The sequence below is a fragment of the Saccostrea cucullata genome, unplaced genomic scaffold (assembly GCF_032062105.1).
Source record: "Saccostrea cucullata isolate Sc308-1 unplaced genomic scaffold, CSIRO_AGI_Scuc_v1 ctg1041, whole genome shotgun sequence".
Classification (NCBI taxonomy): Eukaryota; Metazoa; Mollusca; class Bivalvia; order Ostreida; family Ostreidae; genus Saccostrea; species Saccostrea cuccullata.
In genome coordinates this window covers 160,713-184,244 of record NW_026921469.1, presented here as the reverse complement: position 1 = coordinate 184,244, position 23,532 = coordinate 160,713, and the positions used below count along the sequence as shown (strand labels likewise).

Below are 23,532 nucleotides of genomic sequence, written 5' to 3'. Positions count from 1 at the left end.
TTTAAAGCGGATAAAATATTCTAAACTTTCCTAATTTGACAATCTACTATTTGGAGTTCAATTCTTGACAGTACATTGTACTTTTGGCATAAAATTGTTCGACCTCCTTGCAGAAGAGCGGTAGTATGTTAGATAACTGTGAGGTACTTGCGATATTTAAGGAATGACTCTAATTGTTGGCCAAATTATTCGATGATAACCTGGTTTGGGTCAGTTTAAGCTTTATAATCTGCGAAGCGGATTATAAAAAAGCGTAAACTGACCCAAACCAGGTTATCATCGAATAATTTGGCCAACAATTAGAGTCATTCCTTATAATTTAATTTTAAAATAAATAAACAACTGTGGGTGTAAAATTGTGCTGCTTTTTATGAGTTCAAATTTGCCGCTCAATAATACATCCCTAGTAACAGAAGTGATTTGAAACAAGGGGAGGTAATAACTGATACACAGATCTAGCAGCCATGATGTTTGTTTACACGAGGTAAGATCGAGCTACTGTTTAAAGTTAAAGGTACATTTATTAAATCTGGAATTTCCATGTAATCCCATGGACTGGAAATGTGGGGATTGCATAGATACAGATCAATCAGCTAGTTGTCAAGGGGGTGTGTCCCCATACCAAACCAGGTTATCAAGAAATGGTTTGCGTTCTTTTTTGGAAATCAACCAATGAGAGACTAGAATAGAAACAAAATTAAAATATTACTGGGAGCTTCAGCAGTCATATTAATTTAATGGACCATTCTTACATGTGATACATATTGTTTCATCAATTCGGAAATTTATGTTTGGAAGAACCTCCTTTGATTCATAATTTTAATGATGTAAAGATTTTTTATTGCATATATCCACCATATATTTTTAAAGTCAATTGATCAAAGAGGAAAACTCACCAGCTTGACCTCCAAGTAATTCCTCCAAGGGGAATAACTCATGGAAAATATCACATGAAATCTGTCTACATATTTTATTTTTCTAGGCATGTCTTGATTTAATGTATATTAAGATTGAATTCTCTGTTTTGTAGGTACAAGTATTTTATACCAGCCAGGATTATTAGTAGGAGGTAAAATCGAGCATGATTGTAATATACAGCGCAGCATAGGCTACTATCTGGAAGGATTAATATGCTTAGCTCCTTTCACAAAGAAACCAATTCAAGCAGTTTTAAGAGGAGTCACCAATGACCAAATTGACCCATCAGTAAGTTTTTTTAAAATCAAAATAGGCCTAGTAACATACAATATTTTCAACATTACGGCGTAAAAATGCAATATTATTTAGTAATCATGGTATATGTCCAGTTAGCTGCGATGCAATAACTCAAAATCTACAGTTTTCTTAATATACACAAGAAGTTTAACATATAATTTGTGAGAAGCAAAGTTTAAAATGACTTGTTCACTTAGGTCATGTTTCATTGAAGAAACACCCTACTGTATAAATCTGATTCTAGAAATGTACATGTAATTAGTGGTGCGTTGGACTGATCAGTGAAGGGCAGAGGTTCTTATAAGATATTAATCAGACAATACTCAGTTAATAATGAAAATGTTAATGCATATATAATATTGATAAAAAAATATTCCTGGTTTTATTTTTCAGGTTGATATGATCAAGTTATCTACTTTTCCAGTACTGAAGAGGTTTTTAGGCACAGATGAGGGTTTAGAACTAAAGGTATGTTGATACATACATGTTATCCTTCCATTGATTTTCCATTTATGTGATTTGGAATGGAAAAATAACTAAAATGTAAATAATGAACAGCACTTTTTTTTTACAGATTGTAAGAAGGGGGGCAGCCCCAGAGGGAGGTGGGGAGGTGACCTTCACATGTCCTTGTCGACAGAAACTAAGACCTTTGCTGTTCACAGATCCTGGAAAGATCAAAAGAATAAGAGGCATAGCGTATCCTTCAAAAATTAAATGTACAGGCATATGCATGGGTCAAGATCTTTCATATACACCAAAAAATGTTGATGGTTGATTGTGTATTTTATTTGAATAAGAAAGAAAGAAGATACTTATATGTACAATGTGCCATCATTGATGCTATAATAAGAAATAATTTGTCTTCTTTATGTACTTTAGGTCCTAAATCTAAGAATAAGCTTAACTGAAAATTTTGTTTATTTCTTTACTTATTAATTATGGATCTTTGCAATGTATTGTCTGGTACAGTGTATTGAAAAGTATTCCTGAGCAATTCTCAGCTGGGCTGTGAGAGTGGCACCTGTTGTGACGAACCGAATAGTGGACTCTGCCAGGAGCATACTGAATAAGTTTATACCAGATATCTACATATACACTGACCATTACAAAGGGGGCCAGTCAGGAAAGTAAGTTATACCAGATATCTACATATACACTGACCATAAGGGGCACAGTCAGGAAAGTAAGTTAATACCAGATATCTACACACGTAGAGACCATTACAAAGATATTTACATAGTAGAAATGTAAAATTCTTAATATTTTTTTAAATGCTTTGATATGCTGTTTGCAGTGTAAGCTTTCCTTATTCTGAGTTTATTTATTATTCATTACTTACTGTATTTATTTACCAACAGATCCCCAGGTTTTGGTTTGACGTTAGTGGCGGAGACAACAAATGGATCATTTCTTTGCGCAGAAACCTCCTCCAATCCTAAAGGATCAGACAAAGGACCCTCTGTTCCAGAGGATCTCGGGAAAGAGACAGCAAAGTTACTGCTAGAGGAAATATATAAGGTGATCAGGCAGAGTGAATAGAGTGAAGCATGTTATTTAAATTGTATCAAATGCTTAATCTACAATAGAGAGATCACAACTGTCATTATAGAGGGCAAGCATTTGTTAACATATAGATGGTCAACAGTTAAAAAGTGATGGTGTGGGCAGAGTTTTGATCCAAGGTTTCAATTTTGTATTTGTATGGTAACATGTATCACTATAATAGTTTTCATGTTTATTTATTGTAGGGAGGATGTGTAGATTCCACCAATCAGAGTGTGACTGCGTTATTTATGGTCCTAGGTCAACAAAATGTCTCCAAAGTTCAAACAGGTCCCCTAACACCATACTCGTAAGTTGGTACTACATGGTGTAAATGCATTTTAATACTGTCATATGTTATGTTTTTTCTTGATAAATAGAGTCACAGTGAAATCCAATATACATGTAAAATATATATGCACTCATAGACATCAGTTTGTCAGTACATGTAAATTTCTGTTACTGTGGAATCATTTTAATTTGTGGGGGGATCAATGCTGGAGAACAAAGATTTGACTGCTTTTAGGATGTAATTTTGTGGAAGCCCTGTTTTAAAAGAAAATTCATTGAACTGTTACCTGTTAAATGACAGTGTAATCCTGTGTGGGAAATTAAATTTATGGGTAAGGGTGATGCAAAAAAACCACAAACCTTGTTTACTTACTGAGGCACTGTACAACACAGAATATAATAATGTATTCTTTGTTGTATATAGACTGAATATCAATATTACAACAAAGGAAAAAAACTTTTTTTATGTGAAAGTTAATATACATGCACGTCTGTTGTAGAATCCAGTTTTTGAGGCACATCTACGATTTCTTTGATGTCATGTTCAAAGTGGAACCACAGCCGATACCTGAGGAGGATGAGGATTTAAGGATGGGAGGAGAGAAACTTATCATGACTTGTGTGGGAGTAGGCTACTCAAATGTCAGCAAAGCTGTTAGTTAATGATTCTCATGTGTATAAATATTTATTCCGGTACCCACAATTTTATTTCGAGCTGAAGAAGCTTGTTCTCAGATGTGTTCAAGGAAGAAAACCAAACCTGACTGGAATTGATTCAAGCAAATTTTAAAACCCTGGGGAAAATACTTTATTCAAATATTTTACTTCAAGGAAAGCTTAAATGTCTTATATATTGCACATATGTGAGTTATTCTTACATGGTATGTGTATATTTTCTCAGTTCAGAGGAAATTCAAATACTTTGCAAAATAATGTCCATACATACTAGTAATTGTATGTAAATGTAAGATAATAAGAATGTAATAATAAATATACCTGAAAGATATTGTATTTGTCTAATATGTTTAAAACATTTATAATGAGTCAATTTTTTTTTTTAAATTGGTTGATTTAAAAGGTTAAAAAAAGAGGTTGTAAACAGTAGATAATATGTGTACCCTTAGCAATCAAATTTGGGGAGAGGGAAATGTAGGAATTATCTTGTCCCTCTGATATATTTTTTCCGTTTGTGCAATTTTGTCCATGCGATAACTTTTTAGGTCACCTTAGTCACTCAGGTGACCTATTGCTATCCGTTTTCGTCTGTCGTGTCGTGTGTTAACATTTGAACATTTTCAGCTTCTTCTCTGAAACCACTGAACCAATTTCAACCAAATTTGATATACAGCATCTATTGGTGAAGGGGAACAAAAATTGTGAATATTATGGTTCCCACCCCCTGGGCCCTGAGGGGTGGGGCCAAAACCACTGAAATTAATGAAATCTTTAAAAATCTTCTTTACTTGTGGACATCAAGCATGAATGTAATAAGCATTGAGTCTTCTACCAAAATTGTAAAATTTATGGCCCCAGGGCCAGGGATTCTAGTGCTAGGGCAAAGCTATATAGATTTTAGTTTCTTTGAAAATCTTCTTCTCTGCTCCTGGGTATTAAATAAACTAACTAAGTACATAGTTATGATGAGCAAGAGTGCCTCTTCCAAAATTGTGAAATTCATGGCCCCTGGGTCAGGGGTTGTGGTGTTAGGGCGGGGTTATATAGATTATTTAGTGAAAATACATTAATTCTTTGAAAATCTTCTTCCCTGCTCCTGGTTATTAAATAGACTAAGTACATAGATATAATGAGCAAGAGTGCCTCTTCCAAAATTGTGAATTTTACAGCCTCAGGGTCAGGGGTTCTGGTGTCAATGGAGGGCCCTTTTGATTATATAGTGAAAATGCATTAATTTTTTGAAAATCTTCACCTCTGCTCCTGAGTATTAAACTAAATGAGTATATAGTTATGATGAGCAAGAATGCCTCTACCAAAATTATGAATTTTATGGCCCCAGGGTCAGGGGTTCTGGTGTTAAGAAGAGACTCTTTTGATTATATAGTGAAAATGCATATATTCTTTGAAAATCTTTTTCTCTGCTCCTGAGTATGAATAAACTAAGTACAGAATTATGATGAGCAGGAATGCCTCAACTAAAATTGTGAATTTCATGGCATCAGGGTCAGAGGTTCTGGTGTTAGGGCAGGGTTCTGTAATGATTTTATTGTGAAAACGCATATATTCTTTGAAATTCTTCTTCTCTGCTCTTGGTTAATAAGCAGATGAACTACATATATAGTTCATAGCTCTTCTTCCAAGGCCCCAGGGTCAGAGATACCATAGAGGGGGGGGGGGGGGCTCTACTTATACACTGAAAATAGTTTAAAATCTGCTCCTTGGTATTAATCAAATATTTTTGATGAGCATGTGTGCCTTTTAAAAAAATTGTGCAATGTGTGGACCTAGGGTCAGAGGTTCGTGTGTGGTAGGGGCACCTCTGATTATTGCTGAATATTATTGATTAGTTGAATGTATTTTTGTTCCCCTACCCTGCCTATGGGTATTAAGTAACCAAACTAAGCAATAGCTAAGTGTATGGTTATGATCTTCCAAAATTGTGAATGCCATATCATCTAGCTTAAAACATGAACCAAATTCAATAATTTGAAAGTTGTTGCATATGTTCAGGTGACCTATAAGGCCCATGGGCCTCTTGTTGGTAAATGCATTTATTAAAGTGAACACTTAGAAGTTGTGTTACGTGTATTATCTCAACTTTCCTGACCCATGGAGACACAAAACTGAATGAGCTGCATCAGAGAAGATGCTGAAATTTTTCCATGTTTAAGACTGCTATTCAGTGCATAATAGACAACAAGGATTAACCAAAGATAACAATTAAAGCTGTTATATATAAGATGACATTAAAATTAGATCAGTCTTTGATCTGCTCCAACTAGATCGCTATACTTTTTGTGATCAAAGATCTTAATAAGTTTTAATACCGTAGACTGAATTGATGACAAAGTCTAATACAAATTAAAGGAATGACTGGGTAGTGGATTATAAGATTCAAATTGAAAGTTTTTCCTCGGTAGGATTTACAGTATCTATGGAATGATTCTGCTAAAAATTGCTTTGATAACCTGGATAATGTAGATTAGATCATTCAGGAAGGGCAGATGCTGTATCCAAAGCATGTCTGGTTAAAGTATTCCGAGATGCATAATCCATGCATGCATGATCGAGGTAGGCTTTATAATTACTTTGGAATGGACCTGTCCAAAAACCTTGAAGCTGGTAACTCTTATGGAAACGCAAGTCAGATTAATTTGGGAATTGGCCTATTTTCCAGAAATTTCAACTGGGTACAGTTAAACATCTTAATAATGTATGTCGGATCCAGAATCTGAAGCGAGCCTGGTAGGATTCATCCCTAGATACACCATCCTTGCAATTTTGGTCACCATGGGGCTTATACATGTTGTTACTTAACGACGTTCGATCCTGATATCTAAAGTCTTAAACTTTTTTTGCCAAGTATATTTTTAGTTTCTACATACATAGCTTAATTAAAATTCAAATCAAAAAATGGGGGTCAATAAATTTCTTTTAGCGCTACAGTACATTTAATATGACCTTTCTGCACTGAAATTTGTGTCTTAATTAAAAATTTTGACGTCGCGCATAGTACTGGGGTTTGAAATTGCTTAACTTGTAACACTGTAAACGACTGGTGTTAGTATTTTTGGTCATTTTATCATTTTGGCTACGTGGATTTTTCTGATAATTTGTACCAAGCTTCTATAACTTCCTGTGATGATGTCACATAACATTTATTAATAAATTTCTAATTTACGTACTGTTCCGACTGTTCGTAAAATAAGAAGCGTTCCGTAATACGCCGAAATCTTGACAAGTTACAAGAAAAGATAGAATGTTTGATAAACATTTTTTACTATATGACAGGTTCTTTTTGTAAAACTAAGTTGATAAATGAAATGTGCAAATAAAGAAGTAGTCAAATGTTTCTTTAAAAAATTATAAGGAAGCAGTAGGGGAGATTAATAGAGCGATTTTGATATATAGTTTTGTTACTACGACACAAATATGCGTATTTTGGTATTTAACCGGGCGTATATGTGAGCTGTATTCTTTATTTACTGGGAAAACTTTTAACAGATAAAATATTATTTTTAAAATGTGCAAATTAATAAAATTTTGTTTTTAAAGAAACATTAAAAAGCAAGACATTTTTAAGAAAACAGGAGCAAAAATTGAATGTCTAGTCTGATTTGTTACGCCGTGAATTTTTGACGTTTTTACGCTTAAACGACATATGCAATAACGTCAGAAAAGTATATTTTGACGTTACAAAATCAGCCCCAATTGTGTGCGCGACGTCTTATATCTTCAACGTTTTCCCTGCAATATTTTTATCCAATTAAAGCATGAGACAAAATGAACTCTTAGTCTGTTTAAAAAAAGACACTTAAAAATTGTGACTAAGAAAAAGTTTCAAATTGCTTCGCATAATCAATTATTTGACCTTTCTGCACTAATAAAATGTTATTTTTCCGGCATTGAAAGTATAATAAGCAAGAAAATTAATTTAAAGTCTTAAACTTTTTCTAATTTTAAGCAAATAGGTCAAAGTTATCTTGAATATTTAGAAAAGAACATCAAAAGTGGGGGTATATGATGTACATTTTCAGATATTACTAAAAAAGTGTGAATTTTACGTTAAAATTGGCTCAATTTTTTCCCGGATTTTCAGAATATATATACTATATTTGTCACGCTTTGTTGATAGAATTCACAAGAAATAATTTAATAGATATTTCAGAACCAGCATAACATATTTCACTGCAAAAAACAACTTTTTGTGCAACCAGCATGGAAAAATTGGCATCCAAAATTAACAGTACTGTTATAGTTCAAATGGAAAAAAACTGACCATTTTCGTCTAAAAAAACCTTCCGCCACAAAATATAGTCCATAGCTTAATTCTACTTGAATGGAATTAAATCGCGGTTTTTTCATTGAATATAGTTTAATTTGCATTGTAGAATTCAGGTTTATTGTTAGAACCTAAAAATTATGCTTAATTTTATGAATAAAGGACCTGCGCGAAATACGCTCAAAATATCAGGATCGAACGTCCTTAAGAAATAGAATATCATTTTTAGAGTTTCATTGGGGTATGACATGAAGTCGGACACGTGATCAAATTCTGTATTGCCCGAAGAGCGTTATAGTAGATTTGATCACGTACCGACTTCATGTCATACCCCAGTGAATCTCTAAAAAAAAGTAAAGAACAACAATGTTTAAAAGTGAACTTTTTAATATTGTTGTTTATTACTTAATTTACATTTGAGACGAATAAATTTCATTACATGAACGGGCTGCCGTATTGCTATGTTGTGACGCGCATTGACCTAGAAGTTGTTTGGTCAAAGTTAGTTTACCTCGCTCCAACATTTGAATGTTTATCTAGAATTCACATTCATGTTTAGTAGTCCAGTTCAGGAATTATCTGTATATAGTGAAAGAACAATGATCGCTGCTGAGAATAATCTAACTATTTCATAAGTTCTTATAATATTTGAAGTCAAAGGCGGTGGTATCGCCTGTTTTAGTTTAATTAAGGCCTACATAACTCCAAAGGAATTTCGGGTTAAAAAGGGTAAGTGCGGTTTTAGGCTTAGTCCAAGTCTTACTCTTATTGACTTATTCACATCAAAAGAAGATTAATTGTACATCTCGTGATTGAAAAATATCAATATTGCTTATCATTTTATCTTTTTCGTCGTTATTAACTTAAGAAATATTCCAAAACAAGTTGGACCGTGACAGAAATGTGTAGACAAAATGGGCTAGATCTACATCCCATCGCTCTGTGATTCAGTCGTGCCATGACCTCTGCCCCCCCAATAACATTCACACAGATTTGAACATTTTCTCTTCAATCAATAGATTATTATAGGTTCATCTAAGAATTCATTTAATTAAGAACACGCAACGTGGGAATGATGAAAGCAAACTATGATTTTGTACGGATAATAATGACAGTGGAAAGCATGATGATTAAATATTGAAAATTTTAGTAAAGCTAAGATAAAATTGTTTCCAGCATGGTATAGCTGCAATATGATAACCTAATTGAAAAGGCGCTAAACCATCTGAAAAAGGTAAACCCCAATTTTCAATGCCCATATCATGAAAAAGTGGGGGTTAAGCCCCCCCCCCCCGGTTCCGACGCCTATGATAAATTTTATAAACTGATAAATTTTAATTTTTTTTCTTAGAATGTAGAATATCCCAATGAATGTTAAAGATTGCAGCAAAATACAAATACAAGTAATTTTTGGCATGCAACCGGAAACGCGTTTTTTATTTGGCTCGATCAAAAAAAAAAAACTGAAACAAAAATAAACTTTAAATAACAATTACTTTATTTTATTCAGATTGATTTGATATTTTCCAGACCAAAATTGTGTATTATTTATCCATAAAGTCATTTGAACACACTTCCGGTATTCCGAGCTCGTGCAACTCGTGTCGTGAGAAGTGTTCATATAAGGCGGGCTGCCCAATTTCAGGTAGGGACTATGCAGATAAAAAGATACATATTAATCATAAAACGTAGGCTTTTTTTGTGAGCACTTATGTTATGAATTGTTGATTTGTATGAAATATATAATTAGAGGCAACTATTATGGGGTTTAACAGTAAAGTAAAACGAACAATCATTCATGACCAAAAAAGATCATGGCCATTTTTGAAAAGAACCCATTCCTATAAATAGATTTTCTCTCGGACAATTTTAGTCCCAAATGCTGTTGGATCTTTACCTGCTGTATCAAACACGTTCGACTTCTATCTTTGTCTTTAAAAAAAATCTTTTCAATATCTGTCGTGTTAAATTGAAGAACAATTAAGACAAGAGATCCAAAATTTTATTTCTTAGACGGGCGAGGGGGTATTTGAATAATTCGTGTTTTTTCATAAATGACAGCAACAGGGGTGGAGAGAAGGGAGGGGCATTTGGGTGTCATTTATTAGTTAACTTTTTGTTTAAATATAATAACTGATTTTTTGGGGGGACTATGGTGTTTAGTTTCTGACCATATACATCCTTTAATACTAGTATATACAGCTGCACTCAGATAAAATACCATAGATGACTGCACAATGATGTGTTACATAAAGGTGCCTTTGCACTTGAAATTGGTTGATAATTTTACCAAAATTCATATTATTGATTTAAATTAATGTAGGTATTTAATCTGACATCTTGAGTTTTCATGTGACCTTGACCTTACTCTTTATTTTGTGTGGAGCCCAGTTTTTAGCTCACCTGAGCCGAAGGCTCAAGTGAGCTTTTCTGATCACATTTTGTCTGTAGTCCCTCTGTCCGTCCGTCTGTCTGTTTGTAAACTTTTCACATTTTCGACTTCTTCTCAAGAACCGCTGGGCCAATTTCAACCAAACTTGCCACAAAGCATCCTTGGGTGTAGGGGATTCAAGTTTCTTCAAATGAAGGGCCATGCCCCAATTCAAGGGGAGATAATTGGGAATTATTAAAAATTTGGTGGCATGTTTTAAAAATCTTCTTCTCAAGAACCACTGTGCCAGGAAAGCTGAAACTTATATGGAAGCATCCTCAGGAAGTGTAGATTCAAATTTGTTCAAATCATGACCCCTGAGGGTAGGGCAGGGCCACAATGGCCGACCAAAGTTTTACATAGAAATATATAGGAAAATTCTTTAAAGATCTTCTTCTCAAGAACCACTGTGCCAGGAAAGCTGAAAGTTATTTGGAAGCATCCTCGGGTAATGTAGATTCAAGTTTGTTCAAATCATGACCCCCGGGGGTAGGGCGGGGCCACAATGGCCCACCAAAGTTTTACATGGAAATATATAGGAAAATTCTTTAAAAATCTTCTTCTTAAGAACCACTGTGCCAGGAAAGATGAAACTTATATGGAAGCATCCTTGGGTAGTGTAGATTCAAGTTTGTTCAAATCATGACCCCCAGGGGTAGGGCAGGGCCACAGTGGACGACCATACATATTTTTACATAAAAATATATAGGACAATTCTTTAAAAATCTTCTTTTCAAGAATAGTAAAGTCATAATTGATCATATTTATTTGGAAGCATCCTCAGATAGTGTAGATTCAAGTTTGTTGAAATCATGACCCCGGGGGGTAGGGGGGGGGGGGGCAAAATGGCCAACGAAAGTTTTACATAGAAATATATAGGAAAATTCTTTAAGGATCTTCTTCTCAAGAATGACAAAGCCATAATTGATCATATTTATATGGAAGCATGCTCAAGTAGTGTAGATTCAAATTTGTTCAAATCATGACCCCCAGGGTTAGGACGGGGCCAAAATGGCCGACCAAAGTTTTTAAAGATATATATAGGAAAATTCTTTAAAAATCATTTTCTAAAAAATAGCAAATCCATGATTGGTCAGGGGACTACTTTTGGATTTAAACTTTACAATAAAAAGCCATTTTCTACTTTGTCCTACCCTTAGTGCTCAGGTGAGTGATGTGGCCCATGGGCCTCTTGTTCTCTTAGTTGGGAGGACCACCAAACATCTTTTTAAAGATGGTCTAAGATATTTAATTATGTTGATTTTTTCTTTACTTTGCCAAATTGTAATTTTTACAACATGGGAAAATAGAAAAAAATTTCATACTTATTCAGTAAATCTCCTACTCCACTATGAATGATTTCATTCCTTTTCAAATGGTGCTTCAATGTGATGAAAATTGTAAATGTGTATTTGATTCAGTAATACCAGCAAGTACATACTAAAACAAGGTCATTCACATTGATTTTATGTGTCTAATTTTCTTTTTGTTTCATTGGTGATAATTAAGATTCTGGTAGATAAAATAAGTTATCTGTGTCGGACTTAAAAACTCTTATTTTTTAACTTTGATGGTGCTCATTTAAGAGTTTAAGATTTTTTTTTTATATCAACATGTACACTATTTAACAACTCTTCGATAAAAATACATGTACTTACTTTAAGCCACACTATACCACAATTCCTCTTTTAAAAGTGTTCATATTATTTGAAACATTTTGCAATTGTAATTCTCTTCTACTTTTTAAGATTGTTATGTACCCCCATATTAAAAAGAGGTTTGGAAGAAAAATTCAGTGCTAAAAATAGACCACGTGCTGCTATCCATGAACTACTTTCATGGTTCTCTACACTCATTTTGAAGACAACAGTACCTTGTTTTGAACTTGAAATTACCATTTAAAAGTGCAAATTTTAGACATTTTCTCAACAAATGGTTGTAGAGAAAACATTAATGCACACTTTGCATATTTTTTAAAAGATTTTTTAAGGCTCTGCTAAATTCTGTAGCTGCGCAGTTCTAAGGAGCATATTAAAAGCATTTTTCTGCAAAAGTATAGAATATATATGCACAACATGCATTCAATTATGCATATTTATTGTATCTTTATCATGAGGACTTAAAATTTGATTTGTATTTTACCCATTTGAAGAAATGTTTACATTTTGTTCTTACTGCACTAAAGGTGGCCAGACATCCCCCTTAAAATAAATCGAAAAGGCCTTTCACTTATGTATACTTCATTTATCTGTCCCCAACTCGAGTATGCTTCAGTTGTATGGGGTGGTTGTCTATCTTACGATTCTGAAAAATTAGAAAAATTGCAACTACACGCAGCTCGGATTGTTACTGGACTAACTATGATTGCCTCTAGAGACTGTATTTTGAAACAGGCTGGGAACCACTCAGCGACAGACGTAAGATCCAAAGATTAAATACCATGTATAAAATTCACAGTGATTTAGTACCATCTGAGATTATACCAGATATGCAATGTAATGCTTCTACATATACAACAAGAAACTCACAAAATTATAGTATACCTGTATGTAAATTGCAAACTTAAAAATCATCATTTGTACCAACTGTAATAAATGAGTGGAATTCCTTATCGCTAAATACTAGACTTTCGAGCTCTGTGTCTGCTTTCAAAAGTAAAATTAAGCAAAAAATTACAGAAGCTTCGCCTTATTTTAATTTTGGTAAAACACACATCAATATACTGCATACACGGCTTCGGCACAACTGCGTGCTAAATGCTGATCTTTATAGATGTAATATAATATCTAGTCCACTATGCTCCTGCGGTAAGGTAGAAGATACACATCATTAATTTTTCTTGTGCCCAAACTACAACAAGGCCAGGAAAGAGTTTTTCTGTAAGTTCTTGAAATTTAATAAAGTCCATATTGTTGATATTCAGACTTTACTCTGGGGGGATACATCACTCAGTATTGCTGAAAATGAATATCTATTTTCTATTGTACATTCTTATATTCAGCATTCTGGTAGATTTAAGGTTCATAAACCCTCTGCTCATGCATATAAAATGTTGCTTGAACCTTAATGATTTTCCAAAAGAAAAGTATTTTATAAGTAAAATACAAACAAGTATAAGATAGCTTGCGGGGCAAAACTGGACAAAAAAGACACATCAATTTGGCAAATTTATAAAGGAATAAGAGACATTTATGTCATTAAGAGTTATCCCTCTTATCAGAGTATCAATGTACCTTAAAGCTGAACACGATTCGTAAAAGGAATCTGTCCGCCATTTTTGTTCCCAGTCTGGCTTCTCTGCAGACTGCTATAAATAGGGCAAAACTTGGTCACTGTTCAGTGTAATCAGTCGACACCGGTGAAGACGGACGTATGCTATACAGAGCTCGCTAGCGAGAATGATAACGTAATACTTCGTCTAATGCAGGAAAATAAGATACCAAATAAGTTTACAATTATAGTTGTATAAGTCAGTGCAGTATACAAACAACGCAGATGTACGTAACTGCAATAGAATATAAACAAAGGCAATGCAAGATAACCAGCACGAACACGTGTCGCCATTCCACGCCGATACCCGTGACAATAAAGCAGTCAGGTGTAACGAATGCGACGAGTATACCCTAGTATTGATGTATCGTAGATAATGCTATCGAAAATGGCGTATGCCTATTTACGAGTCGTGTTCAGCTTTAATTGATTGTACTCATTTTTATAATTATTTGTATAAACAATAATGTAGCATTATATATATGTCTACAATGAGAGTTATAATTTAATTTACTAGTAATGTATTTTGTACAAACTGTTGAACACTTCTAATTCATCCTGTTATAATATCTCATGTAGGGAGAGGGCGATTTAAGTTTTGATACCCCCCACAAACAAAGTTTGGGGGGTTTATAGGAATCATCTTGTCCATCTGTCTGTCTGTCCGTCTGTCTGTGCAATCGTGTCCAGTCCATATCTTTCTTACGGAGGGACATTAGAATCTACTACTCCACACAAAGATTGCCCATGACTGGGGAACTTCAAGGACACTGAAGAAAAATTTCAATTCGTGTCCGAAGAAAAATTAGGTTCTCATTTCACACAAAGATTGCCCATGACCCAAAGGTGTGTCATGACCTTGACCCAAGGTCATTTGGGGAACTTCAAGGTCACTGGAAGAAAAATGTCAGAATTCGTGTTCGGTCCATATCTTTCTTATCATATGGATAAACTTGGTAGGATCTCATTTCACACAAAGATTGCCCATGACCCAAAGGTGTGTCCTGACCTTGACCCAAGGTCATTTGGGGAACTTCAAGGTCACTGGAAGAACAATTTCATAATTCATGTTTTATACATATCTTTCTTATGGATATTTTGTCCCGCTTGGACGGTTCTAGTTAGAACTTGTACCCAATTTAATCCCATTGTATATATTTAGTGCAATAAAATATGTTCAAATCAAACCATATTTTTTGTAAAGAGAATATTATATATATACCAATTGGTGCAATCAGTATCAAGACATGTAAGCTTTAGAAAAAATAAAACAAATTAAAATGGAAACTTTTGATTTATTATAATTTGTCATGACAAGATACCATTGTCATCGGTCCGTTGTTGCTACTGTACTGCATGTACGTATACACTATGAAAAAGTTCGATTTTTTTTTTTAATGCTTTGATAATAAATTTCAAGCATGCCTTCAATAAATGGGTGAACTAATTAGTGATAAGGAACTAAACGTATGCTATTTTCTATATTTCATATATTATTCAGCTTTTGTTGGTCATACATAAGGGCTTCAGCCTTTTTCCTTAAAAAATATTTTTCAAAGTGAAGGAAGAAATAAGCACGCTAACTCTCAATTCCTGCCTACATTTTGCACCCATTTAATTGATTAATATTAATATGGCAATTTGGCCTTACAATCGTTGTTTAATACAAAGAACAGTTCAATGGTAATTGATGAATTGTTTTAATACCAGCGCTAAATAGTAAATTATCCCTATTTCCAGCTCTTGAAAAAGGGAGAGGGGGAGACAGTATTTTCCACTGAAATTGGGCTTTCAAACATCACCATATTTTGAAATAGTCTTCGATATGATTAAATGTTCCTTGTATCTTTTCTTATGTTTTAGGCAAATAAATTGAACATAAATACATAAAAAAAAAAATTATGTTTCAGTTGTAAATCGCTTTGAAATTGGTGAAAAAATAAACATTTATGCCTCCTATGAGAAATATCACCCTATTAGTGCAGAAAAAAACAATCAAACATGCACGATATGCAGTTTTGTCAATTATGTCATTTAATTGAATGGTATAAAGTAAAATGTATATCAAACCATTAAGGACGATCACCTGATATAAAACAAAACAGGATAAAACGTACATAGGTGCATATAAAGTACATGTGTGATCCCCCTGAGACTGACTAGAAAATTCCCAGATGATTAGCGGACTGCAACCTGCCAGGGGAAGTATGCAGAGTTCAGGGACGTACTGCGGCCAACTCCGGCGTTGAAGGTAAGCCGATGCGCAATCGGTGTACACGGTTTATTCTGTGGATTTTGTTACCCCTTCCTTGTTTTGAGAGTGTTTCTTAGGGTTTGACCTGTGGACATCTTTGTTAACAGGTACGGGGTTGGACTGGCCTGGTTGCGTGGAAGAAGAGCAGACCGTCACCAGTAGCAGCAGTTCTGTGATGCACTGCGGTCAATCCCTGACGTGCAGGTAAGATGCAGCACATCTTGGCAGTGTGTCCACTATCTTTACAATGTGTTTGTGATGAAAGATATCATAACTTTGCTCTTTACACTCGCTGAAATTTTGTTAACTGTAAGAAGTTGTTTTGATGTCTTGATTTTGCTTTGTTAGCAGCAGAGGTGTATGCTGACCCGAGAGGATCCCAACAGCAGTCAAGCAGGGAAGAGGAGGTAAGATTCACTGTGTATATCTTGCAGCCTTTTGTGATCTTGACCTCGCCAAATGATGTTGACCGTATCAGCATTTGACCTCTTGACTTGCAATTGACAGGATGCGCAGCAAGCAGCAGAGCCCAGCCCAGCCCTTCGCAGCCCAGCCCCGGATCCAGCGCAGCCCACACCAGCCAGCCCATCCCCACCAGGAGATCCAGTGCCGCGACCAGGCAGCCTAACAGAGAAGCATTTTGAATTTATCTTTCCTTCTCTCTCTTCTCTATCTTCTTAGCACTTTCCTAATCTAACACAACTAACCATCCCCTACCCCTTAACATTGATTTTGTTGTAATTTCCTCGAATTTGTGTGCTTTGTTTCATTGTTTTGAATTTTTACTAATCTCGTCTCAGTTGTATATTTTCAGGCACCCGGACGTGGTACAACGCGGGAGCACTCAGCCAGCCTCCAGCCAGCCAGCCACAGATGAAGAGGAAGGAGCCCATTGCCCAGTTTTGTCTAGCGGCTTACATTTGCCAAGGCGGTGAGTAAAGGGCTGCTTTTGTAGCACATCTGGATCCCTGTTTTGCATTATTCCCTGTTTTGCATTATAACTTGATCAGAGCAGCTATTGCTTTTCTTTTGACCTCCTGATTTTTTGTGTTTTTAGGAGCGTCGATCCCACCGAGAGGTTCAGCAGCATTCTGGGGAACAAGGATCGACTGCGACCGCACATGGAAGAGAGGGTAAGATTCGTGTCCACCCTGAATTTACGGTGTTGATTGATCTTTTCCTCATCTCACTTGATTAAATCTGTGATCTCTTGATGTCTTGTCTTTCTACTGTAGATATGCGATGTGATGCAGCCCTCTGTTCCCAGTCCTTTGAAGAGGAGTCTGCCAACCCAGGGACGGTAAGATACTTTGTGCACGCCTCGCGCTCTGTGAACTTTCTTCATTTTGACTCTTTGAGTCTTGGCACACTTTTTTGACTTCTCCACCTTTGGTGTCGACAGGTCAGGGTTTGGCTGTTGTGGATTCCCAGATGATTAGCGGACTGCAGCCTGCCAGAGGAAGTATGCAGAGTTCAGGGACGTACTGCGGCCAACTCCGGCGTTGAAGGTAAGCCGATGCGCAATCGGTGTACACGGTTTATTCTGTGGATTTTGTTACCCCTTCCTTGTTTTGAGAGTGTTTCTTAGGGTTTGACCTGTGGACATCTTTGTTAACAGGTACGGGGTTGGACTGGCCTGGTTGCGTGGAAAGATCAGACCGTCACCAGTAGCAGCAGTTCTGTGATGCACTGCGGTCAATCCCTGACGTGCAGGTAAGATGCAGCACATCTTGCAGTGTGTCCACTATCTTTACAATGTGTTTGTGATGAAAGATATCATAACTTTGCTCTTTACACTCGCTGAAATTTTGTTAACTGGAAGAAGTTGTTTTGATGTCTTGATTTTGTTTTGTTAGCAGAAGTGGAGATGAGGATCCCAACAGCAGTCAAGCAGGGAAGAGGAGGTAAGATTCACTGTGTATATCTGGCCGCCTTTTGTGATCTTGACCTTGCCAAATGATGTTGACCGTATCAGCATTTGACCTCTTGACTTGCAATTGACAGGATGCGCAGCAAGCAGCAGAGCCCAGCCCAGCCCTTCGCAGCCCAGCCCCGGATCCAGCGCAGCCCACACCAGCCAGCCCATCCCACCAGGAGATCCAGTGCCGCGACCAGGCAGCCTAACAGAGAAGCATTTTGAATTTATTTCTTTCCTTCTCTCTCTTCTCTATCTTCTTAGCACTTTCCTAATCTAACACAACTAACCATCCCCTACCCCTTAACATTGATTTTGTTGTAATTTCCTTGAATTTGTGTGCTTTGTTTCATTGTTTTGAATTTTTACTAATCTCGTCTCAGTTGTATATTTTCAGGCACTCGGACGTGGTACAACGCGGGAGCACTCAGCCAGCCTCCAGCCAGCCAGCCACAGATGAAGAGGAAGGAGCCCATTGCCCAGCTTTGTCTAGCGGCTTACATTTGCCAAGGCGGTGAGTAAAGGGCTGCTTTTGTAGCACATCTGGATCCCTGTTTTGCATTATTCCCTGTTTTGCATTATAACTTGATCAGAGCAGCTATTGCTTTTCTTTTGACCTCCTGATTTTTTGTGTTTTCAGGAGCGTCGATCCCACCGAGAGGTTCAGCAGCATTCTGGGGAACAAGGATCGACTGCGACCGCACATGGAAGAGAGGGTAAGATTCGTGTCCACCCTGAATTTACGGTGTTGATTGATCTTTTCCTCATCTCACTTGATTAAATCTGTGATCTCTTGACGTCTTGTCTTTCTACTGTAGATATGCGATGTGATGCAGCCCTCTGTTCCCAGTCCTTTCAAGAGGAGTGTGCCAACCCAGGGACGGTAAGATACTTTGTGCACGCCACGCGCTCTGTGAACTTTCTTCATTTTGACTCTTTGAGTCTTGGCACACTTTTTTGACTTCTCCACCTTTGGTGTCAACAGGTCGGGGTTTGGCTGTTGTGGATTCCCAGATGATTAGCGGACTGCAACCTGCCAGGGGAAGTATGCAGAGTTCAGGGACGTACTGCGGCCAACTCCGGCGTTGAAGGTAAGCCGATGCGCAATCGGTGTACACGGTTTATTCTGTGGATTTTGTTACCCCTTCCTTGTTTTGAGAGTGTTTCTTAGGGTTTGACCTGTGGACATCTTTGTTAACAGGTACGGGGTTGGACTGGCCTGGTTGCGTGGAAGAAGAGCAGACCGTCACCAGTAGCAGCAGTTCTGTGATGCACTGCGGTCAATCCCTGACGTGCAGGTAAGATGCAGCACATCTTGCAGTGTGTCCACTATCTTTACAATGTGTTTGTGATGAAAGATATCATAACTTTGCTCTTTACACTCGCTGAAATTTTGTTAACTGTAAGAAGTTGTTTTGATGTCTTGATTTTGCTTTCTTAGCAGCAGAGGTGTATGCTGACTCGAGAGGATCCCAACAGCAGTCAAGCAGGGAAGAGGAGGTAAGATTCACTGTGTATATCTGGCCGCCTTTTGTGATCTTGACCTTGCCAAATGATGTTGACCGTATCAGCATTTGACCTCTTGACTTGCAATTGACAGGATGCGCAGCAAGCAGCAGAGCCCAGCCCAGCCCTTCGCAGCCCAGCCCCGGATCCAGCGCAGCCCACACCAGCCAGCCCATCCCCACCAGGAGATCCAGTGCCGCGACCAGGCAGCCTAACAGAGAAGCATTTTGAATTTATTTCTTTCCTTCTCTCTCTTCTCTATCTTCTTAGCACTTTCCTAATCTAACACAACTAACCATCCCCTACCCCTTAACATTGATTTTGTTGTAATTTCCTTGAATTTGTGTGCTTTGTTTCATTGTTTTGAATTTTTACTAATCTCGTCTCAGTTGTATATTTTCAGGCACTCGGACGTGGTACAACGCGGGAGCACTCAGCCAGCCTCCAGCCAGCCAGCCACAGATGAAGAGGAAGGAGCCCATTGCCCAGCTTTGTCTAGCGGCTTACATTTGCCAAGGCGGTGAGTAAAGGGCTGCTTTTGTAGCACATCTGGATCCCTGTTTTGCATTATAACTTGATCAGAGCAGCTATTGCTTTTCTTTTGACCTCCTGATTTTTTGTGTTTTCAGGAGCGTCGATCCCACCGAGAGGTTCAGCAGCATTCTGGGGAACAAGGATCGACTGCGACCGCACATGGAAGAGAGGGTAAGATTCGTGTCCACCCTGAATTTACGGTGTTGATTGATCTTTTCCTCATCTCACTTGATTAAATCTGTGATCTCTTGACGTCTTGTCTTTCTACTGTAGATATGCGATGTGATGCAGCCCTCTGTTCCCAGTCCTTTGAAGAGGAGTCTGCCAACCCAGGGACGGTAAGATACTTTGTGCACGCCTCGCGCTCTGTGAACTTTCTTCATTTTGACTCTTTGAGTCTTGGCACACTTTTTTGACTTCTCCACCTTTGGTGTCAACAGGTCGGGGTTTGGCTGTTGTGGATTCCCAGATGATTAGCGGACTGCAACCTGCCAGGGGAAGTATGCAGAGTTCAGGGACGTACTGCGGCCAACTCCGGCGTTGAAGGTAAGCCGATGCGCAATCGGTGTACACGGTTTATTCTGTGGATTTTGTTACCCCTTCCTTGTTTTGGGAGTGTTTCTTAGGGTTTGACCTGTGGACATCTTTGTTAACAGGTACGGGGTTGGACTGGCCTGGTTGCGTGGAAGAAGAGCAGACCGTCACCAGTAGCAGCAGTTCTGTGATGCACTGCGGTCAATCCCTGACGTGCAGGTAAGATGCAGCACATCTTGCAGTGTGTCCACTATCTTTACAATGTGTTTGTGATGAAAGATATCATAACTTTGCTCTTTACACTTGCTGAAATGTTGTTAACTGTAAGAAGTTGTTAACTGTAAGAAGTTGTTTTGATGTCTTGATTTTGCTTTGTTAGCAGAAGAGGAGAGGATGTATGCTGACCCTTTTGGGAGGATCCCAACAGCAGTCAAGCAGGGAAGAGGAGGTAAGATTCACAGTGTATATCTTGCAGCCTTTTGTGACCTTGACCTTGCCAAATGATCTTGACCGTATCAGCATTTGACCTCTTGACTTGCAATTGACAGGATGCGCAGAAAGCAGCAGAGCCCAGCCCAGCCCTTCGCAGCCCAGCCCCGGATCCAGCGCAGCCCACACCAGCCAGCCCATCCCACCAGGAGATCCAGTGCCGCGACCAGGCAGCCTAACAGAGAAGCATTTTGAATTTATTTCTTTCCTTCTCTCTCTTCTCTATCTTCTTAGCACTTTCCTAATCTAACACAACTAACCATCCCCTACCCCTTAACATTGATTTTGTTGTAATTTCCTTGAATTTGTGTGCTTTGTTTCATTGTTTTGAATTTTTACTAATCTCGTCTCAGTTGTATATTTTCAGGCACTCGGACGTGGTACAACGCGGGAGCACTCAGCCAGCCTCCAGCCAGCCAGCCACAGATGAAGAGGAAGGAGCCCATTGCCCAGCTTTGTCTAGCGGCTTACATTTGCCAAGGCGGTGAGTAAAGGGCTGCTTTTGTAGCACACATCTGGATCCCTGTTTTGCATTATAACTTGATCAGAGCAGCTATTGCTTTTCTTTTGACCTCCTGATTTTTTGTGTTTTCAGGAGCGTCGATCCCACCGAGAGGTTCAGCAGCATTCTGGGGAACAAGGATCGACTGCGACCGCACATGGAAGAGAGGGTAAGATTCGTGTCCACCCTGAATTTACGGTGTTGATTGATCTTTTCCTCATCTCACTTGATTAAATCTGTGATCTCTTGATGTCTTGTCTTTCTACTGTAGATATGCGATGTGATGCAGCCCTCTGTTCCCAGTCCTTTGAAGAGGAGTCTGCCAACCCAGGGACGGTAAGATACTTTGTGCACGCCTCGCGCTCTGTGAACTTTCTTCATTTTGACTCTTTGAGTCTTGGCACACTTTTTTGACTTCTCCACCTTTGGTGTCAACAGGTCGGGGTTTGGCTGTTGTGGATTCCCAGATGATTAGCGGACTGCAACCTGCCAGGGGAAGTATGCAGAGTTCAGGGACGTACTGCGGCCAACTCCGGCGTTGAAGGTAAGCCGATGCGCAATCGGTGTACACGGTTTATTCTGTGGATTTTGTTACCCCTTCCTTGTTTTGGGAGTGTTTCTTAGGGTTTGACCTGTGGACATCTTTGTTAACAGGTACGGGGTTGGACTGGCCTGGTTGCGTGGAAGAAGAGCAGACCGTCACCTGTGATGCACTGCGGTTAATCCCTGACGTGCAGGTAAGATGCAGCACATCTTGCAGTGTGTCCACTATCTTTACAATGTGTTTGTGATGAAAGATATCATAACTTTGCTCTTAACACTCGCTGAAATTTTGTTAACTGGAAGAAGTTGTTTTGATGTCTTGATTTTGCTTTGTTAGCAGAAGTGGAGATGTATGCTGACCCGGGAGGATCCCAACAGCAGTCAAGCAGAGAAGAGGAGGTAAGATTCACAGTGTATGTCTTGCAGCCTTTTGTGACTTTGACCTTGCCAAATGATGTTGACCGTATCAGCATTTGACCTCTTGACTTGCAATTGACAGGATGCGCAGCAAGCAGCAGAGCCCAGCCCAGCCCTTCGCAGCCCAGCCCCGGATCCAGCGCAGCCCACACCAGCCAGCCCATCCCACCCGGAGATCCAGTGCCGCGACCAGGCAGCCTAACAGAGAAGCATTTTGAATTTATTTCTTTCCTTCTGTCTCTTCTCTATCTTCTTAGCACTTTCCTAATCTAACACAACTAACCATCCCCTACCCCTTAACATTGATTTTGTTGTAATTTCCTTGAATTTGTGTGCTTTGTTTCATTGTTTTGAATTTTTACTAATCTCGTCTCAGTTGTATATTTTCAGGCACTCGGACGTGGTACAACGCGGGAGCACTCAGCCAGCCTCCAGCCAGCCAGCCACAGATGAAGAGGAAGGAGCCCATTGCCCAGCTTTGTCTAGCGGCTTACATTTGCCAAGGCGGTGAGTAAAGGGCTGCTTTTGTAGCACATCTGGATCCCTGTTTTGCATTATAACTTGATCAGAGCAGCTATTGCTTTTCTTTTGACCTCCTGATTTTTTGTGTTTTCAGGAGCGTCGATCCCACCGAGAGGTTCAGCAGCATTCTGGGGAACAAGGATCGACTGCGACCGCACATGGAAGAGAGGGTAAGATTCGTGTCCACCCTGAATTTACGGTGTTGATTGATCTTTTCCTCATCTCACTTGATTAAATCTGTGATCTCTTGAGGTCTTGTCTTTCTACTGTAGATATGCGATGTGATGCAGCCCTCTGTTCCCAGTCCTTTGAAGAGGAGTCTGCCAACCCAGGGACGGTAAGATACTTTGTGCACGCCTCGCGCTCTGTGAACTTTCTTCATTTTGACTCTTTCAGTCTTGGCACACTTTTTTTGACTTCTCCACCTTTGGTGTCGACAGGTCAGGGTTTGGCTGTTGTGGATTCCCAGATGATTAGTGGACTGCAGCCTGCCAGAGGAAGTGAGCAGAGTTCAGGGACGTACTGCGGCCAACTCCGGCGTTGAAGGTAAGCCGATGCGCAATCGGTGTACACGGTTTATTCTGTTACCCCTTCCTTGTTTTGGGAG

The 23,532-nt window shown here is 38.4% G+C and overlaps 1 protein-coding gene and 3 long non-coding RNA genes across 4 annotated transcripts; all 4 read left to right on the top strand.

Moving 5' to 3' along the window:
• The first annotated feature begins 550 nt into the window (after nucleotides 1-550).
• LOC134260034 (RNA 3'-terminal phosphate cyclase-like protein) lies at nucleotides 551-4,094 on the top strand. Its single transcript, XM_062742613.1, has 8 exons — nucleotides 551-644; nucleotides 1,031-1,206; nucleotides 1,609-1,683; nucleotides 1,790-1,914; nucleotides 2,220-2,345; nucleotides 2,577-2,736; nucleotides 2,967-3,070; nucleotides 3,552-4,094. The coding sequence occupies exons 1-8, from the start codon at nucleotides 551-553 to the stop codon at nucleotides 3,712-3,714; spliced, it is 1,023 nt and encodes a 340-aa protein (XP_062598597.1). The 3' UTR covers nucleotides 3,715-4,094.
• Nucleotides 4,095-16,626: 12,532 nt separating this feature from the next.
• On the top strand, nucleotides 16,627-17,468 carry LOC134260033 (uncharacterized). Its single transcript, XR_009990459.1, has 4 exons — nucleotides 16,627-16,894; nucleotides 17,021-17,096; nucleotides 17,199-17,263; nucleotides 17,366-17,468. It is a non-coding gene; the product is annotated as an uncharacterized LOC134260033 (long non-coding RNA).
• Nucleotides 17,469-18,523: 1,055 nt separating this feature from the next.
• On the top strand, nucleotides 18,524-18,950 carry LOC134260032 (uncharacterized). Its single transcript, XR_009990458.1, has 3 exons — nucleotides 18,524-18,594; nucleotides 18,697-18,761; nucleotides 18,864-18,950. It is a non-coding gene; the product is annotated as an uncharacterized LOC134260032 (long non-coding RNA).
• A 1,520-nt stretch (nucleotides 18,951-20,470) lies between these two features.
• Nucleotides 20,471-23,123, top strand: LOC134260030 (uncharacterized). The gene is made up of 3 exons (XR_009990457.1): nucleotides 20,471-20,671; nucleotides 22,327-22,385; nucleotides 22,486-23,123. It is a non-coding gene; the product is annotated as an uncharacterized LOC134260030 (long non-coding RNA).
• The last annotated feature ends 409 nt before the right edge of the window (nucleotides 23,124-23,532 follow it).

Coding starts and splice junctions, on each gene's coding strand:
- LOC134260034 (XM_062742613.1), top strand. CDS start 551: ATGGACTGGAAATGTGGGGATTGCATAGATACAGATCAATCAGCTAGT. Junction 645..1,030: donor AACCAGGTTATCAAGAAATG/GTTTGCGTTCTT, acceptor TCTGTTTTGTAG/GTACAAGTATTTTATACCAG. Junction 1,915..2,219: donor AAAAGAATAAGAGGCATAGC/GTATCCTTCAAA, acceptor AGCAATTCTCAG/CTGGGCTGTGAGAGTGGCAC.